The sequence below is a fragment of the Hippopotamus amphibius genome, chromosome 3 (assembly GCF_030028045.1).
Source record: "Hippopotamus amphibius kiboko isolate mHipAmp2 chromosome 3, mHipAmp2.hap2, whole genome shotgun sequence".
Lineage (NCBI taxonomy): Eukaryota > Metazoa > Chordata > Mammalia > Artiodactyla > Hippopotamidae > Hippopotamus > Hippopotamus amphibius.
In genome coordinates this window covers 18,758,142-18,783,548 of record NC_080188.1, presented here as the reverse complement: position 1 = coordinate 18,783,548, position 25,407 = coordinate 18,758,142, and the positions used below count along the sequence as shown (strand labels likewise).

General features: G+C 37.3%; 1 protein-coding gene across 5 annotated transcripts in view; it reads right to left on the bottom strand.

Annotated features, from left to right (window-relative positions):
- Positions 1-25,156, bottom strand: part of WDR19 (WD repeat domain 19) — an 89,861-nt gene extending 64,705 nt beyond the window's left edge. The window contains exons 1-9 of one of the 5 annotated variants that reach the window (XM_057728414.1): positions 25,086-25,156; positions 22,683-22,774; positions 22,324-22,389; positions 18,918-19,043; positions 14,474-14,589; positions 10,908-11,023; positions 6,863-6,943; positions 5,552-5,664; positions 5,102-5,275 (exon numbers count right to left, since the gene is read on the bottom strand). In XM_057728414.1, the coding sequence (XP_057584397.1) occupies positions 5,102-5,275; positions 5,552-5,664; positions 6,863-6,943; positions 10,908-11,023; positions 14,474-14,589; positions 18,918-19,043; positions 22,324-22,389; positions 22,683-22,774; positions 25,086-25,091 (890 nt within the window). In that variant the 5' untranslated portion in view covers positions 25,092-25,156. Of the gene's footprint in view, positions 1-5,101; positions 5,276-5,551; positions 5,665-6,862; positions 6,944-10,907; positions 11,024-14,473; positions 14,590-18,917; positions 19,045-22,323; positions 22,390-22,682; positions 22,775-23,992; positions 24,012-24,971; positions 25,030-25,085 lie in introns of those variants that run through there. The other 4 variants (XM_057728415.1, XM_057728418.1, XM_057728416.1 and 1 more) reach the window with 4 other exon arrangements.
- Positions 25,157-25,407: the final 251 nt, after the last annotated feature.

The window sequence follows — 25,407 nt, the reverse complement described above, 5'->3', positions numbered from 1 at the left end:
GAACAGCATTCAGTCTTTCACCATAGAGTATAATGGTATCTGTAGGTTTTTTGTAATGTTCTTTATCAAGCTGAGGTAATGCCCCTCTGTTCCTAAATTGATGAAAGTTTTTATTATGAATAGGTGTTAGATTTCATGAAATTTTTGTGTGTCAAATGATGTGATCATATGATTTTGCTTCTTCAACTGCTGATATAGTAATTACATTGATTTTTGAATGTTAAGCCAGCTTTGCATACTTGCAATAAATCCCACTTGGTCATGAGGTACAATTCTTTTTTTACATTGCTGGATTCAGTTTGCACAATTTTGTTGAGGATTTTTGTGTCTAAGTTCATGAGAGATAGTAGTCTCTAGTTTTCTTTCCTTCCTTCCTTCCTCTCTCCTTCCGTCCCTCCTTCCCTTCTTTAATATTACATTTGTTTGCTTTGGTATAAGGGTAATACTAGCCTTATAAAATAAGTAGAGAAGTTGGTTGGTGTTCTTTTTTTGTTGTTATTGAAATTTATTTATTTATTTATTGGTTGCGTTAGGTCTTCGTTGCTGCACACAGGCTTTCTCTAGATGCAGCAAGTAGGGGCTACTCTTCGTAGCAGTGCACAGGCTTCTCATTGCGGTGGCTTCTCTTGTTGTGGAGCACAGGCTCTAGGTGTGCGGGCTTCAGTAGTTGTGGCACATGGGCTCAGTCATTGTAGTGCACAGGCTTAGTTGCTCTGTGGCACGTGGGATCTTCCTGGAGCAGGGATTGAACTCGTATCCCCTGCCTTGGCAGGCAGATTCTTAACCACTGTGCTACCAGGAAAGTCCTGGTGTTAATTCTTTTTTAAATGTTTGGTAGAATTCTCCAGTGAAACCACCTGGACATGGAGATTTATTTTTCAGGAGCTTTAAAATTACTATTCAATTTCTTTAATGGTTACAGGGCTAATTCAGATTACCAATTTCATCTGGGTTGAGTTTTGGTAGTGACCTTTGAAGAATTGTTTCCTATCTTCTTTTTCTTTAAATTGTAATATAGTTGATTTACAATGTTGTGTTAGTTTCAGGTGTACAGAGAAGTGATCAGTTATGCATATACATATATCACTTTTTCAGATTCTTTTCCCATATAGGCCACTACAGAATATTGAGTTGAGTTCCCTGTGCTATACAGTAGGTCCTTATTAGTTATCTATTTTATATATAGTAGTATGTATATGTCAATCCCAGTCTCCCAATTTATCCATCCCCCCACTTCCCCCCAGTAACCATAGGTTTGTTTTCTACATCTGTGACTCTATTTCTGTTTTGTAAATAAGCTCATTTGCACCATTTTTTTAGATTCCACATACAAGCAATATCATATGATGTTTGTCTTTCTCTGTCTGACTTATTCACTCAGTATGACAATCTCTAGGTCCATCCATGTTGCTGCAAAAGGCATTATTTTGTTCTTTTTTATGGCTGAGTAATATTCCATTGTATATATGTATCACATCTTCTTTACCCAATCCTCTGTTGATGGACATTTAGGTTGCTTCCATGTCTTGGCTACTGTAAATAGTGCTGCAATGAACACTGGAGTGCACGTGTCTTTTTGAATTATGGTGTTCTCTGGGTATATGCCCAGGAGTGGGATTGCTGGATCATATGATAGTCCTATACTTAGTTTTTTAAGAAACCTCCATACTGCTCCCCATAATGGTTGTACCAATTTACACTCCCACCAGCAGTGTAGGAGGGTTCCCTTTTCTCCACACCCTCTCCAGCATTTACTTCTTCTAGATTTTTTGATGATGGCCATTCTGACTGGTGTGAGGTGCTACCACATTGTGGCTTTGACTTGCATTTCTCTAATGATTATTGATGTCGAGCATCTTCTCATGTGCTTTTTGGCCATCTATATGTCTTTGGAGAAATGTCTATTTAGATCTTATGCCCATTTTTTCATTGAGCTGTGTTTCCTATCTTCTAAGTTGTCAAATTTCTAAGAGTGTAGAGTTGTTTGTAGTATTCCCTTATCCTTTTAATGGTTTTCAGATCTGTATGGATACCTCTATTTCACTCCTGATACTGGTGAATTGTGTCTTCTATTTTTGTCATCCTTGCTAGATATTTATCCGTTTTTTCAAAAACTTCAGCTTTTTGTTAAATTCTTTTTGTACTTTAAAATTTTTAATTTCTGGTCTTTGTTACTTTCTTCCTTCTGCTCTGGGCTTATTTTGCTCTTCTTTTTCTAGTTTCTTGAGGTAGGAACTTAGATAATTGATTTGAGATCTTTTCTCTTTCCAATGTATGAATTTAGTACATTTTCTTCTCAGCACTGCTTTAGCTGCCTCTCATATATTTTAATATCTTGCATTTTTATTTTCACTTAGTTCTATGTATTTTGTAAATTTGCTTTGAGAGTTACTCTTTGACTTATGAATTTTTTGGAAGTTGGCTAATTTCCAAGTGTTGAGAGAATTTCCTGTTGTCTTTGTTACTGATTTCAAGTGTGATTACATGATGGTTAGAGAATACATTTTGTATGATTTCAATTTCAATTTGTTGAGGTTTGTTTCATGGTCCAGGATATGGTCTACCTTGGTGAACGTTCCATGCGGGCTTGGAAAAAATGTGTATTCTGTTGTTGTTGGGTAGAGTGTTCTGTAGATGTCTGCTAGGTCTAGTTGGTTTATAGCACTGTCCAAGTCTATTGAGAGTTTAGCTAAACTACACCACGATATAGATGCCCCAACATCTACTTTGTTTGGCCAAGTGGCCTGCAGGGACTTTAACACTAGTCCTTCATGTACATGCATGCCCTACATAGCAGCCCACAGTCACAAGCACATGTGAATTCCTGATGTGATTTACCAACAGCCCTTGTGACCAACAGTCTCCCCTACTTTCTAATACCTTCATCTTATCTTCCCAGGTATTTACCATTTCTGTTGCTCTTCTTTTATTCTTGATGTTCCAAATTTCCTTCTATCACCTGTTTTCTTCTATCTGAAGAACTTCCTTCAGCAATTCTTTTAGAGGAGGTCTGCTGGTGGTAAATTCTCTTCATTTTCCTTCATCTGAGAATGTTTTTATTTCACCTTCATTACTGATAGATATTTTTACTGGATATAGAGAGAAGTTTGGTTGACAACTCTTTTCTTTTAGCACTTTAAGAATGTTGCGAGTAAAAAAAAAAAAAAAAAAAAAAAAAAAAAAGAATGTTGCGAGTTTTCTTCTGGCCACTATGGTTTATGGTAAGAAATCTGCTGTCATTCAAAATGTTCTCTGGCTGCTTTCAAAATCTTTTCTTTGCCTTTAGTTTTCAGCAGTCTGATTACGAAGTGTCTGGGCCTAGATTTCTTTGGATTTATCCTTTTGGGGTTTGCTGAGCTTCTATAATATATAGATTTATGTCTTTTGCCAAATGTGAGAAGTTTTCAGCCATTATTTCTGAGATTCTTAAGACACAAATGTTAGATCTTTGGTAGTTTCACAGGTCCCTGAGGCTCTGCTTATTTTTTTTTTCCCAATCTTTTTCCCTCTGTGCTCCAAATTGCTATTTCTATTGTTCTATCTTCAATTTCACCAACTCTTTTACCTTGTGATTTCCATTCTAGTACTACATACACTGCATTAATTTTATTTTTTCAGTCCTAGAATTTCCATTTGGTTCTTCTTTATAGGCTCTATTTCCTTTCTGAGACTATGTTTCCATCTCTTTTGAGAATGTTAGCCTTTACCTCTTAAAGCATTTTTATAACAGCTGCTATTTGCATCATCTTGGCATTGGTGTCTTTTGATCACCTTTTCTCAAGTGAGTTGAAATTTTCCTGATTCTTCATATGTCAAGTAATTTGGGGTTATATTCTGGACATTTTGAATATTATGTTATGAGACTCTGTCTTGTTTATATCCCATGGAGAAGGTTAATTTTTTTTTTTTTTTTAGCACGCAATCAGCCCAGTTGGGTTCAGGCCACACATGTCAACCAGCCTTCTGTGGGTTATGGTTTCAATGTCAGTTCCACTTCCAAAGCCCTTGCAGTGGTATTCAGATATGTCCCTGCATGGCTCACTCAGTGGCCAATATAGGACCTGGGCTATGACCTATCCCTTAGTTCAGTTCTCAAAGTCTTTGATATGTGTTTAGGATGTGACAGGCACATGTAGCTCTTGGATGAACCTGGGAGTTCATAAATATCTTCATAGGGTTGCTTTCCAGAATTCCTCCTTCTCCAGGACCTCCCTGGTATATTCTGGTTCCCTGGGGCTCCCCATTTGGGTATTCCAGCATGAAAGCTGGGACTCTAGTTCCTCTGCTCTGCCTTGTACTTCCTACAACTGCACCTCTACCTGCAGCCAAGTAGTGAGAGGACAGAGAGAAAAATAAAGAACAAGGGTATGGCCCACCTTCTTGGGACCACAGCTTCTCCAATTGGAGAGGAAGGTTACCCTCCATCAGGGTTTTAGGTGCCTGTGGGTCCTTGCTGTCACTACCATGCTCAGACTGCTTGGTGGCTGGGGCATGAGAGAAGAAAGAAAGAAAAAAAATTGAGGGATTTCCCCAACTTTCTCTAAGCGTTAGGAGTTCTCTTTCCTGCAACTTGAGCCAGAACTAAAGGGTTTCTATCAGAGTTCTCTCTGTCTCTGCTCCGGTGCTTATGTCCAGGTTTCAGGAAGCCTTGAGTCCTGGCTGAGAGAGACCAGAAGACAAATGGGAGACTCACCGCTGGCTCAGTGATACTTCAAATGCTGGCCTTCTTCTCCAATCTGCCTGCTACTATTTACCTTTCAGAATCCTTAAATAGCTGTTTCATGGATTCTGTTCAGGTTTTACGGCTGTATTTAGTGAGAGAGACAGGGTGGAGTATGCTTACTCCATGTTATCCAGAAGCACCTATTTTGTTTTTAAGATTGATTTTAAAGCATACTCCATTTTAGGTTTTGTATTTAGTACACATTTAGTATTTTAGGTTTTACCCTGAGTGTTAAAGGCAGAGGTAAAGGCATCTTAGGAATTTTCAACTGCAAACATATTTTAATAGTGCAAGTATGGTTGATAGATTCACATCAGTTAATGTCTTACTGAATCTCTTGAATATAAGCTTTCTTGGGAATATGTGAATATAACTTACCAGTTATCACCACATGTAGCAGCTTTGTTAAGGGTCTGTGATACTGCAATACTGGTTAGACTATCTTTATGGTCACGAGCCTGAAATATCTCTTGACCGATCTCTCGAACATGAGTGGAAATGACCACAAAAATTCCACGTGAAAAACCAATCATTATGTAGCCATCACCGTACCTATAGTAACAAAGGCAATAATACAGTAAAAAGGGAGATTAACTATCATTTGCAATACAGTAAATAAGCAAATACCTTAAAACTAAGGAATGAGAGAATATAATTTATCAAGGGCCTATTTGCCAGATAATATGCTAGGTAGTTTCACATACTAAATAGGAGACTGTAATCCAGAAAACGTTACATAGAGAAGTGAAAATTCTACAGACAAAAATTACATATAATTAGTAAGGAAAAACACAGGGGTATCTTTCTGTAATGAGCTTGTGTACATACCAACTATAGCAGACAATGTTGCCATAGCGCTGCTGGAACTCCAGATCAATTGGGCTATCTGGTTCATTCAGGTTGAAAAGAAACAAGGTTTTCTTGCCAACCACTACACTTATCTGCCAGAAAAGAAGAGATCATGAAATCAATTACTCAGTACTTCTCGAAAAGACAAATCTAAACAGCATAGACCTTATTTAGAAAAACACTGAGCCAAATTTTAGAGTGTTAAATGTTATAAATTAGTAAGTAACAACAGGACTAACTCAGAACATTTGTAATGTTTTCCTAATATGTAGTCTGGGAAGGATCCTTGGCTTTACACATATCCAAGATACTCTTGGAAGTACACTAAAAGAGCTCGATGGAATAACTTTTTAAAATTCTCTATACCTCTAATAAGAGTACTGTGCCTTACAGCAATGTAAGCCTGACACAGTTCCACTGAAACTGAATTCACATTCAGAGTATAGACAGTCTTCTATCCTAAGGCCATCTGATTTGGATTTTGAGCCATGTGGGACTACAGGTCCACAGTTGTGTGGATAATCTAGCTCAGCTTTTTTTTTTTCTTCTCATTTTTGCTCAGCTTTTTATATCATCATTCTTTCCATCACCTGCAGGGCACTGGTCAATGTGGCTAGACTAGCATCCCTCTGTTACTCACAAGTCAATACTTAACTATAACTCTCAGCTGAGGGTGTAACTGCGTTGGGGAGAGAAAAGAGTACATTACTTATTTGGGCTCATTAAGGGTAATGGAGATACACACACACACATATATAAAGAGAAACACTTTGATATAATTCCTTGATTCTAAGATGCTATAATTATGAGTCATTATCAATTTAACAACTTTTTAAGCAATAAAGAAACGTTACTTCATTAAATATATTCTTGTTGATTATGAAAATCATCTGGATTTCAGAATGTTAAAATGTGGCAGGGAAAACAAATCTAAGGTATTAGAAAACTATAATTTCCAGAGCTCTGGTCCCTGCATTAGAGAGAGTGAAAATTTAAAAAAAGATGTAGAAATCAATACTCTTGTTTTTGAAGGTGCCCCCACTGTTTTTGCTAGAACATAAGAATAAGAAGAGCAACAACAAGTGTAACAGCAAGCCGCCCTCATTTGCTGTGATATTACGTGACAGCAAAAACAACATTTACGCCTGAGAAACTGGGGCCTAAGTTGGTTTAATAAGTGACGGACTATAATTTATCACTATAGATTCTGAACCATCCTAGAAAAGGAGACAGTATATCCTACAAAATTACTAAAATAATTTGAGCTTGGATTTGACTTATAACTCTTACTGTGCTTTCAGTGGTGGAGGTTCGGTCATCAGTCTTCATCATGGAAAACTGCATGTTGCTAGGGTCTGATCTCACTGGTGTCTGCAGGGGTGAAAATACTATCACTATGAATAAACCCCACACTCAAATTCATTCTATTAATAAAACAGATAACTTGCATTCATTTCTGTTATAGGTTGGGCTAGCAACCTGAAAATCCCATTGCTACAAACTTCTAGAAATTCTAGATGAAACTGAACACGTATCTTATTAAATGGCTAAGATAAGCTTGAAAGAAGGTTAGAAAGATTTTCAAGGATCCTAAACAAAATTTAAATTGAAAACCAAAGTGTGTATGGAAACTGATGCTGCAGATATTCAGAGCGGCAGCTGGTAAAGGGAGACAATAAAGAAGCCCATTTGACCGAAGCTGGGCTTTGGGTCAGAAAAAAGTCTTTTCAAATCAAGGACTTTCCTTCTTATGCTCATTGTGGTGTAAGGTCCAAAGTTATACTTTGAGTGGTCTAGAAACTCCCTGCAGTGTTTGGCAAGAATGAATCTAAAGCCACCTCAAAGACTGCAAAAAACTTCCACAGTTAAGCCCTGCTGGAGATGAACTCACAATCCAAAATGAGAAAACTCACAAACAAACAATGGTTCAAGAGCAAGAGTCAGCAGAACTAAAAAGAACTGAATTATCAGAAAGAGATCATAAAATAAATATTTTTCAAATAGCTAAAAACATAAAAGGACTCATAAATATAAGACAACACTTTCTTTAAAAGTCCTGGCAGATTTTAAGAAGAACTACAAAGTACCTTCTACAAAGAAAAAGTAGAGTCATTAAAATAAAAAGACTCAACTATTTATAATAGTCAGGTCATGGAAGCAACCTAAATGTCCATCGACAGACAAATGGATAAAGAAGATGTGGTACATATATACGATGGAATATTACTCAGCCATAAAAAAAAAATTGGGTCATTTGTAGACATGTGGATGGACCTAGAGACTGTCATACAGACTGAAGTAAGTCAGAAAGAGAAAAACAAATATATATTAATGCATATACGTGGAATCTGGAAAAATGGTATAGATGAACCGGTTTACGAGGCAGAAACAGAGACGCAGATGTAGAGAACAAACATATGGACACCAAGTGGGGAAGTAGGGGTGGGGGGGTGGGATGAATTGAGATTGATGTATATACACTAATATGTATAAAATAGATAACTAATAAGAAAAAAATCAAATGTACACTTTAAATATATGCAGTATATTGTATGTCAATTATATCTCAATAAAACTCTTTGAAAAAAAATAAAAAGACTCAATAGGATAGACAGAAGATTAGACAAATTTGAAGAAAGAATAAGTGAACTGATTTAAGGAAATTATCCTGAAGATTGCACAGAGTGACATAAAGAAACAATGAAAGAGATTAAGAGGTATGAGAAGATCCAACATATGTCTAACAGTAGCTCCAGAAAGAGAATAGAAAGGGCAAGAGGTGAATTTCAAAGAGACAATGACTAAGAACTTTCCAGAATTGATGATAGACAGCAATCTTCAGATTCTGCAAGATAAAGATAAATTCACACAAGTTACACTGGAGTGCTCTGCAGAATAGCCAAGTCAAAGCAATTCAAAGAAAATACCACACAAAACAATACTTATATGCTTTGTTTACTACATCATAACTTAAGTAGTATGCCAAATTCTGGAAGCATACTTCTTGGGGATTAAAAATGGAGAATAGCTGTCTTATACATTAATAATGACTCAGTGGTAGTGGCTTCCCAGGATGTTACGTGTGGAAAAGTATTCTAAGGTCATGTCTTGATTCAGTGAAGAAAAAAAATGCCAATATCTACTGATAATGTCTAATATGGATATAAGATGGGGGAACCTGTAGCATTCTAATTCTAAAGGACATCAATACATATTGATCAAAATTACAAGATTTCTAGAAACTTTTTTTTTTACAGTAATGCCAGATTAATCTTCCTTAAGAACCACTGTAATCATGCTATGGTCTGTTCAACATGATTGAGTTACTTCTACCTCACTTTCAAAGCTTTCCAGATATAAGAACCAACTTTCTTTCTCAGGCTCATCTTCTATAAATTCTCAATCAAAGCCCAAATCTTCAGTCAGTCCAATCCTGAACAAGCCACGAACAAGCTGTAATAAGTTTTTCCTCTTATCTTTGTTCTGCTCTGCATGGAGTGAATGACAGCGACTGCTAAATGTCTTACAATACCCATTAAAACACATTTTAGCAGGTACAGGATCACCCAGGCAGACTAAATTTGCAGCTTCCCTGGCAGCTGTTAGGTGTGACCATATAACTAGGTTCTGGTCATACAATATGAATGGAAATAATGCTTGCATCTTCCAGGTCAGGTCATTTACAAATTTCTTGTGGTCCACTTCTCTTTTTCCTTTCCCTGGGGCTGAAATGTGGTGCTATAAGATGGAAGGAAGGGAGGGGAGGCAAGGAAGGGGGACTTTATACAACCTTGAGAAGCAGAGAGACATAGATAACCTGCTTACCTTTTTCTGTTTTATGAGGGAAAAAAAAGAGAAAAAAACTATCCAAACTACCATATTCTTAGAGTCCTTGTAATTTTGAGTCTCATTGTTACAATAGTTTAGCCTATACCCCGACTGATTTAGATCATCTTCTCTCTTACAGATTCGCAATCCAACTTTCATTTCTCTCCTCTGTCTCACAAATGCTATAGGACTTATAAGCTACATCACACAACTTGATAATCATATAAGGTCATATGTATTTTATCATGATTAGTTTTCTCTTCTTAAGAGTAGGGGGCCTATGGTGGGCAGCTTATAAGATAGTCCACAATGATCCTCACCTCCTGGTGTTTATGCCTTTGTGTAATCCCCATCCTGGCCCCTGAGTGTATGCTGGGCCTAGTGACTCACTTCTAGAGAACAGAATACAACAAAAATAATTTTGAGATCAAGTTATCCACTAGTGATCGTGGCTTAAGTCTTGAATGACTATTCTTATTCTCTTGCCAGCTGCTTGGTTGTGAGGTATTCTATGGAGAGATCCATGTGGCAAGAAAATGAGGCAGGCTTCCAGTCAATGACCAGAGAGGAACTGACCTGAACCTAACAGCCTGCCTGTCAACAACCACATGAGCTTAGAAAGAGATTTGTCCCCAGTCAAGCTTTCAGATTAGACTGCAGTCCAGACTGATAAAGTGACTGCAGCCTCATGAGAGACCCTGAGGCAGAAGCACCCAGTTAGCTGCACCTGGATTCCTCATCCACAAAAACTGCAAAGCGATGTTTGTTGTTTTAAACTGCTAAGTTTTGGGGGTAATTTGTTATGCAGCAATACATAGCTAATATAGGGCCATATTTCATATTTCTTCTATAGTCATATTTCATATTTCTTCTACAGTACATAGCACAGTGCCACATAACTAGCAGGTATTCAAAGAATGTGTTAGTCAATACTGCTCTAGAAATGATAAATCATAAGCCAAGTCCAAAGTGAAATTTTGCCACTGGTGAGATTATATAGCTATGGGTAATACAAATTCCCTTCAGGAGGAGCCTTGAAGATCTAATCAATCTTGGGAAATTTGAACAGCAGTAAAAGTTAATCCTAAAATTAAATTTAATTAGCATTAGTTTGCAAGCAATTTAACATATCAGTTAAAGGAGTGGGCTTTAGAATCAGGCAGACCTGACTGAGTCCAGTTGTTAACATTCACATTGTAAATATACATATATATAAAAAATACATATAAGTTTTTTCACAAATATACTGTTTGACTAAAACCACAGAGCTGATAATCCGTGCTAATACTAGCCAATGGGAAATGTACAAAGGAGGATATTTGGATAAAGTATTCATATTAAAGAAATATGTCCTCATACATTAAAAAAAATTGACATTTAGAATATGAAGTTATTGTATACATATGTCACATAGAGATTTTTAAATTTTATAGATCGGTTTGATAGACAAACTTCATTTTGGAGGAAAATTTGAATATAGCAGACCAAAGAGATGTTACTGTATTACCTGTCTTATCGTGTCACCTTCCTGATTACTAACGGTAATCATTTTATCTTCACCGCCTAAAGCAAGCATGTTTTCTGCATTCCAACACCCACATGTGATTCTCTTAGTATGTTTTCCTGAAAAAGAGATGATTTTTATACATATTGACTTCTCAAAAAAAAATTTAAATATCTGTGATGTTAATCTGAAAGTTTAGGTAATATACTATGGAAATTAAAGAATTTAAAATCTCATCAAAGCAGTTAGTGTCTAAGCAACCTTATTTAAACCAGTTTATTACCAAGTTGTAAATCAAGATAAAGGCATATAAGGGCAATCGTGTTTTCTAATTTTTTATGTGGATATGAGCATAGGTCCTAACATAAAAAGATATCCCACCCCTCGACAAGTTTACCATATAACCAAACCTATCATAATAATGTCTTAAGCACAATGATGTGCTTAAATCTCAAAGCATTAAAGCTATCTTTACTATATTCAGCTTCGTGGGGTGGGAGACCCTTGGCATAAGCAGATTCAACACCACAGTTTTGATGATTCGTATATAACTAAGGGATGTACAACGATCGTGATAATACTGAGGCACAAATATGAATGCACCTTGGTGAGACTTGTGTTAAGAACTGACTCATTTGGCTAGTGAGGGATATTAGACAGCCACTAAGTATCAGGACGCTTTTTTATTGAGCAATGTAGTCAGTGCAAAAGCCACATTTTGGAGTGGAAATCACATGCCTGTCACTGGCAGCATCTGTTGAAGATCCTGGGATAGATAAATACTTGAGAGTCCCAAGGTTAACTAAGTATACAGATTCTGGAGGCAGACTGCCTATTCTGAATAAGTGGCTCCACCACTTACTGCAAAACCTTGGGTAAGTTACTTAACCTTTCTATTCCTTAGTCACATCATCCAAAAACTGGGGATAAGAGTAGGAGCTATCTCATAGGGTTGAGGATCAAATGAGTTAAAGCACTTAGAAGAGTGGCAGGCATATAGGAAATGCTATATGTGTTAGCTATTTTGGCTGTTATTGACAGAGGTCATGTTTATTTTATTCACGAACCCCTTAAAGAACCTAATACAGTATCTATGCAGAAGGCAGGCTCTAAATAAATAGTTGTTAAGGGAGTAGACCCTGAGGTGAAAGTGTGCCGAGCATGGTAGAGGCTCAGCTAGGAGGACAGTGTGGCTGTGAAATGAAGCAAGATGAGTAAGAGATGAAGTCAGAGAGTTTCTAAGGGCGAGGTCCTGGAGGGTTTAGCTGGCCAGAGTGAGGACTTTGACCCTGGGTGACAGGGAGAGCCATTGGAGAGTTCCAAGCAGAAGGCTCACTCTGGCTTCTGGCTTGAGAATATCCTATAGCACAGCAAAATTTGAAGCAGGGAGACCAGTTAGGAGAGTCTAGAAATTCAGGTCAAAGATGTCTGAGCCCCACACCATAGTGGTAGCAGTAGAGGTGATGAGAATAGTCTTGATTCTGGAGATATCTGGAGGTAGATCCCACAAGATTTTCTGGGAGGTTAGGTATGGAGGATAGAAGAAAGATAAGAGTCAAGGATGACAATAAGGTTTGGCTTAAATATCCAAAAGGATGGAACACCATCAATGATGAGAGGGAAAACTATGGGTTTTGGTGACATTAAATTTGAAGTGTTTACTAGAAATCTCATTGGAGATGTTAAGTCAGCAGTTGGATATATGAGTCTAGAGTTTGGAAGAGACATATATGGGATGACAAAGACAGTATTTCAAATCAGGAGAGCAGAGCACAAAAGTGAAGGGAACATTCAGAGAAGAGATTGGGATATACATTTTGCTGATCATAGATTAAGGGACTTAGGTGGTACATTGGAACCAGGTGTCCAAAGTAATGGACATTAGAAGGGGAAAAGGAGTACATGAAGAGAGGTGGAAAGATGCCAAAGACAAACTTCTTCCTATACTCAAGAAAGGGAGAAGAAAATCTCTCCTTTTCTTCTAGTGCTTAGAATTCAGATTAGCCTTAACTTCAGTGATAACAGTTAACATTTTTGGGTGCTTACTTAACAGTGTTCTGGGCACTTTACATGTATTGACTCAATTAATATTATAGTTACCATACTAAGGTCACTGAAATGTAAACCATGTTATTGGGAGACCAGCAATATTAAGTAAACTTTATAACTATTGAGTCAATGAAACTCATGCATATTAGAGCCATGCAAAGTGAGAACTGCCTATATCTAGTCTAGTTCAAGGAAATAAACCAGAGCAAGACAAAACAAGATAACAGATGTTAGCTACTGTAAAAATCGCTTGCTGGTCATGCATTCGTGCAGCTGTTATTGAAAGTAAAATGCCTTCGTTTTAAGAAAGTAAATTTTTCAAAGGAAAAAAAGTAGAGCCACAAATCACAACTAATTCTGAAAGAGGCAGCTAAAGGACCTAAAATATATAATTAGCCTGAATCTTTTCAGGTCCGTTTTACAGTTAATAAAATTAGACTGAGATTAGAATATTCATATTAAATACAAAGATCACATATAAAATCATGTATATATGACAAATACGGACACAAAATAATTACGCTTTGACAAATTATTTTCTTATACCTCAAGTGTCAATTTTCTAGGGTTTATAAGTTAACTGGTAGGCTATACCTGTAAATGAAGTGGGATATAGAAAATGCCTACTGAAGTCAAATAGTTTACATGGTGAAAGCTGATTTCTGTAACTCAAAATTTTTTAGTTTAATTTTTCAAATGGATCAATGACATAACTGTTTTAGCTAGGGCACTAAAAATATTCCTATGAAAGATATACATATATGTGAAAATAATTTGAAATGAACAAGTGTCCTTAATTGAAAGGCACTTTCTTAAGTATTCTGTGGGCACTATTATCTCCAGCATTTAATTCTTGCATTAGCAGTAAATTATACTGGCCACCTGTATGTAATTAAGCTAATTTGTTTCACCATTCACCAATATGATGTTACAATAATGGAAAAGAATCAATACTGTTTCCTCCTGGGTAGTTAGAGGGCAGAGGCTAAGTGACCAGAGGCTAGGGGAATCAAAGACTGAACCAAGAAGGTCAAAGAAGGAATAAACACACATACCCTGCAGTCATAGACCCTGAGGCAAATATAACTCCTAGTCCACACCTAGATTAAATTGGCGTTTGGAGAGAGTGAGGGGTCAGAATTAGGAATCTGGATATACTCTGTCCAAGACATTAACAAATGTTTTAGCTCATCTACTAATGTGTTGATATGTATATGAGCTATTATATGCCAGAGGCACAGTCTGGGTGAGAAAGGGACAGATGGAAACCATGGTATTAACCTACTGGTGTCCAAAGGCACACGCTCACCCTAGAGCAACCTGTTCTATGTAGTGTGGGAAATTCTTAGTAGGTAGTGAAGATGGATCTTCTAGTTTAGATAGATGTATGGCTTGACCAGGGGAGTCTTAATTTTAAACTACAAAATTTCCCTTGCAATATCAGGGACATCTGAGGTGCTAAAATTTACATTTATGCAAAGCATCTCAAATATTCAGCAGTGTTTCCAGCTGTAACCTACCAAGGACAGGAATCTTTCGAGATGTCTGACGATTATAAATAAGCAAATTTCCTTTAACAGTTCCAACAGCCAGGAAACTTCCAAATTTTGACCAAAGAAGGAAAGACAATTGATCCCTGTAACATTAAGATATAAATTACTGAACAATTCACAATCATAATCCCTACTAGCCTTCTAAAAAGTACTTCATGAATAAATGTAACATCTACTTAGCAGCTGAAGTACAAAATTACAACTTAATGCTTTAGGACAAAGAGCGCTAAAGACATTTTGGGACACTATCAAATGATCTTAGGTCAGTGAGACAAAATACAAGCGCATGATGAACACAGGCTTCAGTCCAGTCATGATGGAATCTCAAATTTCATGAGATGGCTCATGATGAGGTAGTTATTCATCTGTCTACTAATGACAGTTGTAACTCTGTGGTAAAAATCTTAATGGATGATAATATCTCATGCTTTAAAAAAAATAGGGCCCAACTATATGATATATTAAATTGGAAATATCATTGGGAATTCATGATTCTTGAAAAAGGACATATATTTTCCAGCTCTGTCACTATTAAAAGCTCAGAACGAGGTAGAAAGCACGTTTGCCTACCACCAGTTCTTAATGCGCATTCTAGGACCCATAGGTTGAACTTTTATACAATTCTCTACTAAAGGGAATCAAGACTCCTTGGAGAGCAGCTCATTTATATGTTGAGGAAAGAAATCACAATGGGTCTAGAAAAGTGGTTATGAAAATACAAATCCAGGACCAGCAGCATCACCTGGGAACTACAGAAATGCTAGTTCCCAGATCCCACCCCTGTCCTACTGCATGAGAAACTCTGGCAGTTTGCGCAACTGTGTGTTTTCATAAGCTCTCCAGGTGATTCTGATGCAGCTAAACTTTGCAAACCACTGACAGATCACGCTACAGTTTTCAGGAAGCATCCCAGCTTTCAAGAATGTTGGGAGCAGTAATAAAAGGACAAAAGAGTTACCTTAAAGGAGTCTCCTCTGACTAAACCAGGGGAATTTGAGCATTAAAAATTACATATTTGATTGAAACAAGTTGAGTTTGTGAAAGGCCAGAAAACCTAATGATACTTGGAAGACAGAAATTCACTTAAAGCATAGGAAAAGTTAGTTGTAATAAGTGAATGTAATAAAATGTTTAGCTAAAGATCAATTTTAATAAGAAGTACTAATATACCAGGCTACTAGGTTTCTTCAAGTGAATATATATATATATATTTATTTTTTATTTCAAGTGAATATATATTTATAACTATTGAATATATTAAGTGTACAGTATATTTTATAAAAGATATTAAGTACATATTTTATAAAAGATAAATATGTATTTGTCTCTCAGTTTGAGTAGCTACAGCAGCCCTGAGAAGGTGCCTCTCATATCTCCAACTAAAGAAAGTGTAACTGACCAAGGCTCCCAGCTGCTAGGCACTGGAATCCATCGCCTCAATGTGCTGGGACCACGCCTTCCCACGGGCTGCTCCCAGACAACCACTGAGCATGGCAGGGAAGCCGCTAAGGCCCATTCCTGGGAGGCACAGGACTCCTTTGATGGTAATGTTGACTCAGACTGGGCCTAGCTGAACTTTTTAGAACTGTGCTGCAGTCTCAGATGTTTCTACCCCACTTTCTTTCTTTCCTCTCTCCTTCACAAGGGTCAGACATGCACTGGGGTCTGATGGCTCTTCTAACCTCTTCTTCCCCCCCTCTGTTCCCTCACAGATATTTCCTGGGATAAACACCTTACACATCTAATCATGTTTTGGAGTCTGCTGCTCAGAAAACATGAATTGAAAAAATTGGAGTGAGCTAAATATTACCAGAGAAAAGAGGAACTATATGACAAGAACAAGGTCTGATTAGCAACTGTGGTCACATATAGTAAGAGTCATGTAACAATATTACTCCAGTCACTAGTTAATCAGTGCTAACACTCACACAACAACCAACTAGAAAGAGGGTTAAATAGTGTATTCCAAGAAGATCAAGTAGTCAAATGTCTTTAAAAGAAGAGCTAATTCAATGGGCTTCATCTCTCCTCTCCTAGGAGATAAGACCTCTAGAAGGTCCTACAAAGTGTGCTAAGATACTAAGACATACAGAAGTTTCCCAAAATGCTAACAGATCAGGCCAATGTATAATAATCGCACGTATTTCTGGCCAAGAAAAATGTAATGAATACATTATTTTAGGAAAATGCACCTGGCTACAAAAAAAAGGCAACCTACATGAAAGGCACAGGTTTATAAAATTCTTGCTGATATGACAACTGAAGGTTAATTTGAAAAGAGGCAGAGTAGGATGATTAGTCCTCAAGTGTGAATGGCCTTGGAAGAAATAACCATGTCCCATGATCCAATCATGAATCAACTGGTTGATGAACCAGATGTTGTACTCAGAGTTTCTCTGAAAAGACTTCTGTATCCCAGGTAAAAAATTAAATGACTACTGCTGTAGGCCTAAGTAGGATAAGGGTAAGTACCACTATAATCTTAAAAAGGTATAAAAAATACATTTAGTAAAAATGATGCAATAAATTCAACCCACTGTGTTAACATAATAATTTAAGATAGTTAAGTGGCAGTGCAGTAAGTTTTATAATAATTACATTTGAATATGCTTTGTGAATTGTGTTTGAAGTACGCAAAAGAATCCAATCAGATTAAATTTGTAAATGAAATTTAAATTGATTAAAGGAAACTTGAGTTTGCAAAATATTTAAGAAAATTTTGCATACTTGATATTCAGAATTTTGTTTAACTATCATAATGTATTAGGTTGATCAATAACAAAAAAACAAACAGTAGTAATAGCCAAAGGCCTTTACACATTAAGTATTAATAGCAACAGTAAAACACCCTTAATTTTACCTTAATGATAATTACAATAACATTTACTGTTCACTCGGTTCTTATTTTGGTGCTTGGCCATGGCATACAATTAACTATCACAACAACCCTGAGATGATGTGAAGAAATGGAGATGGGGGGGGGGGGGGGGGGAGGATGCACAGCGGGAGGCAGAGTTGCCAATTCGAAACACCTGGGATCAATTATGCATTTTTCTCTGGGTGAGGATGTGGCCTCACTGATGCTAAATTTGGTTTAAGAAGCAGTACTTGATGTTTATAAACATCCTCTTGAATGGAAGCACACAGGGTGTGTAAAATCCTTCTGAAAAGTGATGTACCTAAGTGTAAAAGGACAGAGCAAGAAATGAAGGTTCTCGGACCTAGCAAGACTAGATCTTGGTCAGATACTATCGTCTGTGGATGCATGTCTCGTGCGTCACTTTGGAGGGTCAAGGGAACCTGCACTAAGGTGATGTTTGGTCCTGCTCTGTTACTGCTTGGTAAGTAAGTTGGAAAAGTATAGTCTAATCTTAAGGTATGTGTGTGATCTCTTCCTGTTCACCTGCAGGCCACATGATGCCATGAGGCAGATACTATTACTATACACTTTTTACATTTATGAAGAAATTGAGGCTTAAGGAGAGGTTAAGCAACTTGTCCATGGTCAAAATTTCAGTCTTAGTTGTAAATACCGAAAAGTTTTTCTTTTCCATATGGTAAAATGGTTTCTATTTTAGCAGAGATCTGTCATTTATTCTGTCTGCCCAGGATTTTTCCCCCTTGTGAACTGCCCCACCTTCACCCCACTCTTCACCCAGTAGGATTATCAACCCTATGGCCCCGCCTACCCTATTCAGAGACCTTTTGAAGAACTGAGTGGACACTGGTGATGTGATAGAGGCTTGTTCTTTTCTCTGGCATAACTTGCTATGAAGAATGGTATAAGCTGATACCTGCCAGTGGCCATCAAAAGAGTCTGACATATATATATGATGGATAAAAGACAAGGTCCTATTACATAGCACAGGGAACTATATTCAATATCCTCTGATAAACCATAATGGAAAAGAATGTGAAAAAGAATATATATATATATATATGTATAACTGAATCACTTTGCTGTACAGCAGAAATTAACACATTATAAATCAATTATACTAAAATAAAATTAAAAAAAAAGAGAGTCTGACTTAGAAGTCAATACAGGGAAAGGAAAAGCCGAGAGATGGAGACAGTCTTAACTGCTTCATTAAAACCCCTAGATCTAGCCATGCCTGCAGCCAATCCCATATCCAGATTTTCCCATACATATTTTCTCTCTTCTTTGGACTTTTTAGTTTGTTCCATGGAAAGCAACTTTTAAAGAAGCTATATTTTATAATTCTAACAACTTTATTCTAATTAACTGGACAAAATAGGATTATATATAAAAATTTAAAAAATGAACTTTTTCCTTTATAATAAAATAACTCAGTGCATCTTTACAATGAAAGTAGAATTTGTAGCATCAAATTTGCAAATAATGCTATTTCTAAGTGAAGATTTAAAGCATAGAAAAAGTTACCCTTACCTCATGCCACTGTCTAACTGGCTGGTTTTGTTTGTGTTGGCATCCCATAGATAAATGCAACTGGATTTCTCAGCAATCACTGCTAGGATATCTCCATCCTTATCCCAATCCATAGCAACACAGTTTCTTTTTAAAAAGAGAGCAAAACATCACTATGCACTTTTTTAAGTAGGGGAAAGAAATTTAAACACTCAATTATTTGTGATTTTTGTGTATAACAAGACCATTCAATCTATTTTTGATTAGGTCATAAACTTTCTAAAGTGAGAAATATAACTGACCATTCACTGCTTGGATAATACGAACACCAATTTTGTTGTTATTGAGGGGATGGAAAAATTCTGAATTCTATTTTAAATATCAGTTTCATATACTATATTAAACATAATTACACCTAATATTAAGTTAGTAGATTTTCTTGACACCTATAAGGAGCCTGGCCCTTTGGTAAAACAAACTCGTCAAGCACCTCTAGAAAGGAATCACATCTGGAATCGAGGAAATTTGTATGATTAACTTTTGAAAGGTTATTTCAGATTTACAGAGGGAGAAAGAAGGTACTGATAAGAAATAACATTATATATAGATAAACTGTGTATTAAACAGATCAAGGCTGGGTAGATGTAGGATTGTAAACAATAAGAAAGACTGAATTTTGAAACAGTGAGTAAGATGTGTTATTTTCATTTCATATCTTAACAGAATAAGTGATTTGATTAAGATAACAAAATAGTTATAAATAGGAAATACTCTATTTAACATGTTTCTTACTGTTTAAAATTACTCCAAACGTTTATTATAATTTAAGAACTTCCTTGAAGACTAACCTTTCCTTCCTTCTTAGATGCTATTTTTCATTTGGAGACCCTTTGTTCTTGGGTACTGGCTAAGCCACACTCACCTTTACATTTAAGATAGTTGGGAATTACTTCAGTTATTTTACTCTTCAAACTGTTAAAATATGTTTTGGGGGACTTTTCTGGTGGTCCAGTGGTTAAGAATCCGTGCTCCCAATGTAGGGGACAAAGGTTTGATCCCTGGTTGGGGAACTAAAATTCTGCATGCTGTACAGCGCAGCCAAAAATAAAAAAATTTAAAAATAAACTAAAACATGTTTTGGGATCTTAATTTTCTATAATATTTTCAGAGATTTTGAGAGTGTGGAAGAAAAAGGCTTTCAAATTGTTGATAAAATTATCTGCCAATTAAAGACAATATACAACAGCATTTTATTCTTCAGGAGATCTTTTGTCAGTCTAATTCAACACTGATGAATACAGCAAAAGAGTTCAGAAGTAAAAAAAATTAGGCCATTGTGTAACCAAAATAGATGTCACAGAAATTATGCAGTAAAGCTCATACAATTTATTCAAAGAAGTTTTTTACTAAGTGCCTTCTTTCTTTATTTTAGACATAATTATAACTAGCTTGCCCTCCGTTTCCCAGGATATAGAAACCAGAAGCAACAATTAAGAGAGCAATGTGATACAGATGGCCAACAAACACATGAAAAGATGCTCAACATCACTAATTATTAGAAAAACGCAAATCAAAACTACAATGAGGGGCTTCCTAGGTGGCGCAGTGATTAAGAATCCACCTGCCAATGCAGAGGACACGGGTTCGATCCCTGCTCCAGGAAGATCCCACATGCCGCAGAGCAACTAAGTCCGTGCGCCAAAAAAGTAAAAATAAAAAAAAAAAAAATGAAAATAATCCTAAAAAAAAAAAAAAGATATGGAAAACTACAGTGAGGTATCACCTCGCAATGGTCAGAATGGCCATCTGCAAAAAACCTACAAACCATAAATGTTGGAGAGGGTGTGGAGAAAAGGGAACCCTCTTACATTGTTGGTGGGGATGTAAATTGATACAGCCACTATGGAGAACCGTATGGAGGTTCCTTAAAAACTAAAAATAGAACTACCACACAACCCAGCAATCCCACTCCTGGGCATATACCCAGAAAAAAATCATAATTCAAAAAGATATATACACTTCAATGTTCATGGCAGCACTGTTTACAACAGCCAGGACATGGAAGCAACCAAAATGTCCATTAACGTAGGAATGGATAAAGAAGATGTGGTACATATATGCAATGGAATATTACTCAGCCATAAAAAGGAATGAAATTGTGCCATCTGCAGAGATGTGGATGGACCCAGAGACTGTCATACAGAGTGAAGTAAGTCAGAGAAAAAACAATCACTTACATGTGGAATCTAGAAAAATGATACAGATGAACTTATTTGCAAAGCACAAACAAAAACACAGACATAGAGAGGAAAGGAGTGGGTGGGATGAATTGGGAGATTGGGATTGACATATATACACTATTGATACTATGTATAAAATAGATAACTAATGAGAACCTACTGTATAGCTCAGGGAACTCTACTCAATGCTCTGTGGTGACCTAAATGGGAAGGAAATCCAAAAAAGAGGGAATATATGTATACGTATAGCTGATTCACTTTGCTGTACAGTAGAAACTAACACAAATTTTAAAGCAACTATACTCCAATAAAAATTAATTTAAAAAAATAAGAGAGCAATGGGAAATGCTAAAATGGTGGCATCAGGTGGCAGGAGAGAAGTAAAGCAACTTGATTTGCAAAGATGGTGGCAATAAATTACAGAAAACAGACGTGAATTTAAAAAGCCTGGCAGCATAAGACCATTCAGTTGAGGGACTCTACACATCATGATAACCACCTTAGTGGTTACTTAACGATCAGTAAAATAACTAATACAGGGAATGGTCACACCGAATCATTAAAAATGCTTATGTTATGCTTACTGTAATCTAGAATGACTTCCTTAAAATGGATAAAATAAGGTCTTTGTCCTTTAAGAAGTATGTGGAGGGCTTCCTAGGTGGCGCAGTGGTTAAGAATCCGCCTGCCAATGCAGAGGTCACGGGTTCGATCCCAGCTCCAGGAAGATCCCACATGCCGCGGAGCAACTAAGCCCGTGTGCCAAAACAAAAAAAAACAAAACAAAACAAAAAAAAGAAGTATGTGGAAAGTAACTACTTTCCAATTTATTAGAGGGGAAATACTATAGCCATATGGGCTTATCTGCATACAGACATACTAAAACTTGTTTATAATTAAATAAGAATTCTTTCACATGGACTCATTTATAATTCTGCCTCACAGTTTATCTGTGAATGTATGAGTGTTTATAAATATTAAATTCTAATTCATATGCTATATATATACATATTTCATTAACTGTTTATGGTATAAAAAACCAAATCTCTTTGCAAATGGAGAAAACGAAAGAGGAGATACAGGTTAGGTATGTCATAAAATTCTATTTGGTTATAGTTTTAAGACAAGCTTTTTTATCTTTTAGGCCACAAAGCTGGAAAAAGTTTTTGATCTACCTCTGTACTTACCCAGGTAAATTGATTTCACTTCTCTTTTGACCATGGCGATCAAAGATTTTCACAATATGATCAGCTCTAAAAGCAATCAGAATAAAAAGGTATGATTTAAATGTTTCTTCTTATTTCCCTAAGGAGTTTTTTTATACACCCAAGTGATTTCAGTATTTTCTCATGATACTTTCATAACTTGTAGGTAAAAAGTTATTACCAGGAAGAGGCTTCTATGAATTGTGATGTTAATGGAAATATATTACTTTTCCCACCATTCAGTCATCACCCAAGAATTTCTACTGAACAGATAGTGTCGTTAGGTGGGCATACAACCCTTTCAAGTCAGGATGATTTACTAACATTCACTGATTTCTTACCCTGTTACTGCAAGGTAGTTTCCTGATGTTTTCTGCCAGGTAAACTGTATTGGTGCGCCAAGCCAAGTCTTTTCTAGCAATGAGAATACACGCTAAAAAACACAACACAATTTTTATATCTTCAAAATATACAATTCAGGGTTGGTCAGAAAAGATGTCATAACCTGACAATGAAAACAGTAGGATTCAGGATGGGGAAGGCTTAACGCTAGAGCTTACCCAAAAGAAGTTAACAATATAACAAACAAAATGACCAATCAACCAACCAACCAAATAACCACAGTCTGGTTGGTAAAGTATGGACCTCAATAAATATGGGAGCATTTACTGTAAAACTTTTTTGCTTTTAAATGTGTTTGAAGGTTAATTTTATAAAAATTTATGGTTTTAGTGTTTTATACCTATAGAAAGTTTAAATACTTAAAACTCGAATTTAGCTAATTATTAATGGCATGGATTTGGGGAGATTAAATTTAACAAAATTGCTATTAAAAAATCTTAACCATGATAGAAATACAAAATGTTCATATTTCCTCAAAATTACTTTTTTCCTTTCCTCATTACTTACACTTACTTTATCATTAAGTGTAATCTGGCTATTGGGTGGACACTTTCAATTGAAAAATCATTCTTTTCACTTAGACAATAAAGAATTGTGTATCCAATATGGAAGCCACAAACCACATGCGGACGTGAAATTTTATTGAGGACTTGAAATGTGGGTAGTCCAAATTTAGATGTGCTGTAAACATAAACTACACATGGGATTTCAAAGATTATAAAGGAGAGAATGCAAACTATCTTCACTGATAATTTTTCTTACTGATTACATGTTGAAATGATAATATTTTGGATATATTGGGTAAAATAAAACATATTACAAAAAGCAATCTTACCTGTCTCTTTAAAAACATTTTAATGTGGCTACTAAATTTTTTAATTTACATTGGCTCACATTATATTTATATCAAAAAGTGCTGATCTACAACATCTAGGAATATAAGAATTCGAACGAATAAATGTAGATTTTAACATTAAGGTTAAATTACAGATTAAACAATGACACCTATATCTAGGCATGTGAAGTTTAGAGACTACTGCAGGTGGCTTGACAGTCTGAATGGCCAACACAAACTCTTCCAATGGTCAAAATTAAACACCAATCATAGGCATTTACTATGCAAAAGAGAAGATTAAATCCACCTCTACTGAAAACAGAGGTGAGCTAAAATCACACGTGCATCCAAGTTTTGTGGAGCATGAAGAAGCCCTCAAAGGAAAAAAAAAAAAAAAGTAGAAAAGCATCTTACTTTTGCAATTTTACGACCACATTGCCCTGGAACCCCTGCATGCAAGTGAGTTTCCCTAAACTTGAATTTCACTAGCTTCAAGGCAGACCTCCACTGGCTGTGCTCTTATGTATTATTTTTCTTCAAAGGAAGCATACAGACGCTCCATACACATACAATGCCCCCGAAAAAGGTGCTAGCTTCGCAATCAGAAAACCAACGTTTAGATTTTCCTTTTTATTTCTTAGCTGTAGGGCTTAAAGCAGGTCGATTAAATTGCCTCCAGCACAGAGTTCTCGACTGTAAACCAGGAATGATAATAACTCCTTACTTCTGGTACTTCATAAATGAAGAGCTTTAGAAATGGATAATTTTAAAATTAAGCTTTCCATTTCTTGCGTGTGTGTGTGCAGAGCGTGGGCGTGGGAGGGGGGCACTGTTTGGTAAAACGAAGGGTTAATGAGCTGTAGCCAATGACCAGGGAATGGGGTTCCCGAGAAGCCCAGGCCTAGACACGGTGCGTGCCGAGGACGCCGCTCCAGAGCTGGACACCTGCGGGTGCAGATTTCCCCGTGGATAATGTACATCGCCACCAGGTGATCTGTATCTTGCACCAGTCACAGGCAGTACAATCAATTTAAGATTATTTTTTTCGCAGGCTTTTCACTCGTTTTAAAGCGCCGAGCAGTTGCGTGGCTTGCCAGGTGTTCCGCTGCAAGAAATGAGACAGCTCCCGACACCCGAACGAGTCAGCTTCACCGCGACCCTGCAAACACTTTCACACGACTCGTTCTTTCCACCGTGCGACGTTCGGGGTCTCTTCAGATCCAGTCTGCTCATTTCCAGCCGTGGCGGGGTTCCCTCTCCCCGCAACCATCAACTCTGTCAGCGGTCCCAGAAATGCGAGGCCTCCCTCCCCGCCTTTTCCTCAGTTCCTTCAACGTCGCCCCTGCTCTCCCTCTCCCTGGCCACCCCGCGCCCTTCCCCACTTCTCACGCACTCGGGAGGAGGAAGGGAGGTCACAAGCCCCTATCCTCGAAGCGACTCTTGGAGGACTAAGGGAAGGGCCGGTGGTCGCGTCTTCCCGCCCCGCCGGGGTTTGTAAGTTATTTACCTTCATCGCAAAGCTCGAGCAGCCGCGCGACCTAGCAAGTGCGCAGGCGCACCCGGTCTCCTCCAAGAAGGCGGCCGCGTTCCCGTCACCTGGGAGATCGCGCGAGCCATGGCCAATCAGCGAGCGCCAGCTGAAGGGCGGGGCCTCGCCGCGACCTCCGTGAGGGTGGGCGGGAGCCGTGGACTGAGGTCACGTGACGCCAGCGAAGCAAGGCCCGGAGAAATTGAACGTCGCGAGGTCTGGCTTCCTGGCTGGACCCTGATTGGACGAGACCCGCAGACTGACCCGGGGAAGGCGGGCTCTGTGAGACGTCGGCAAGCGC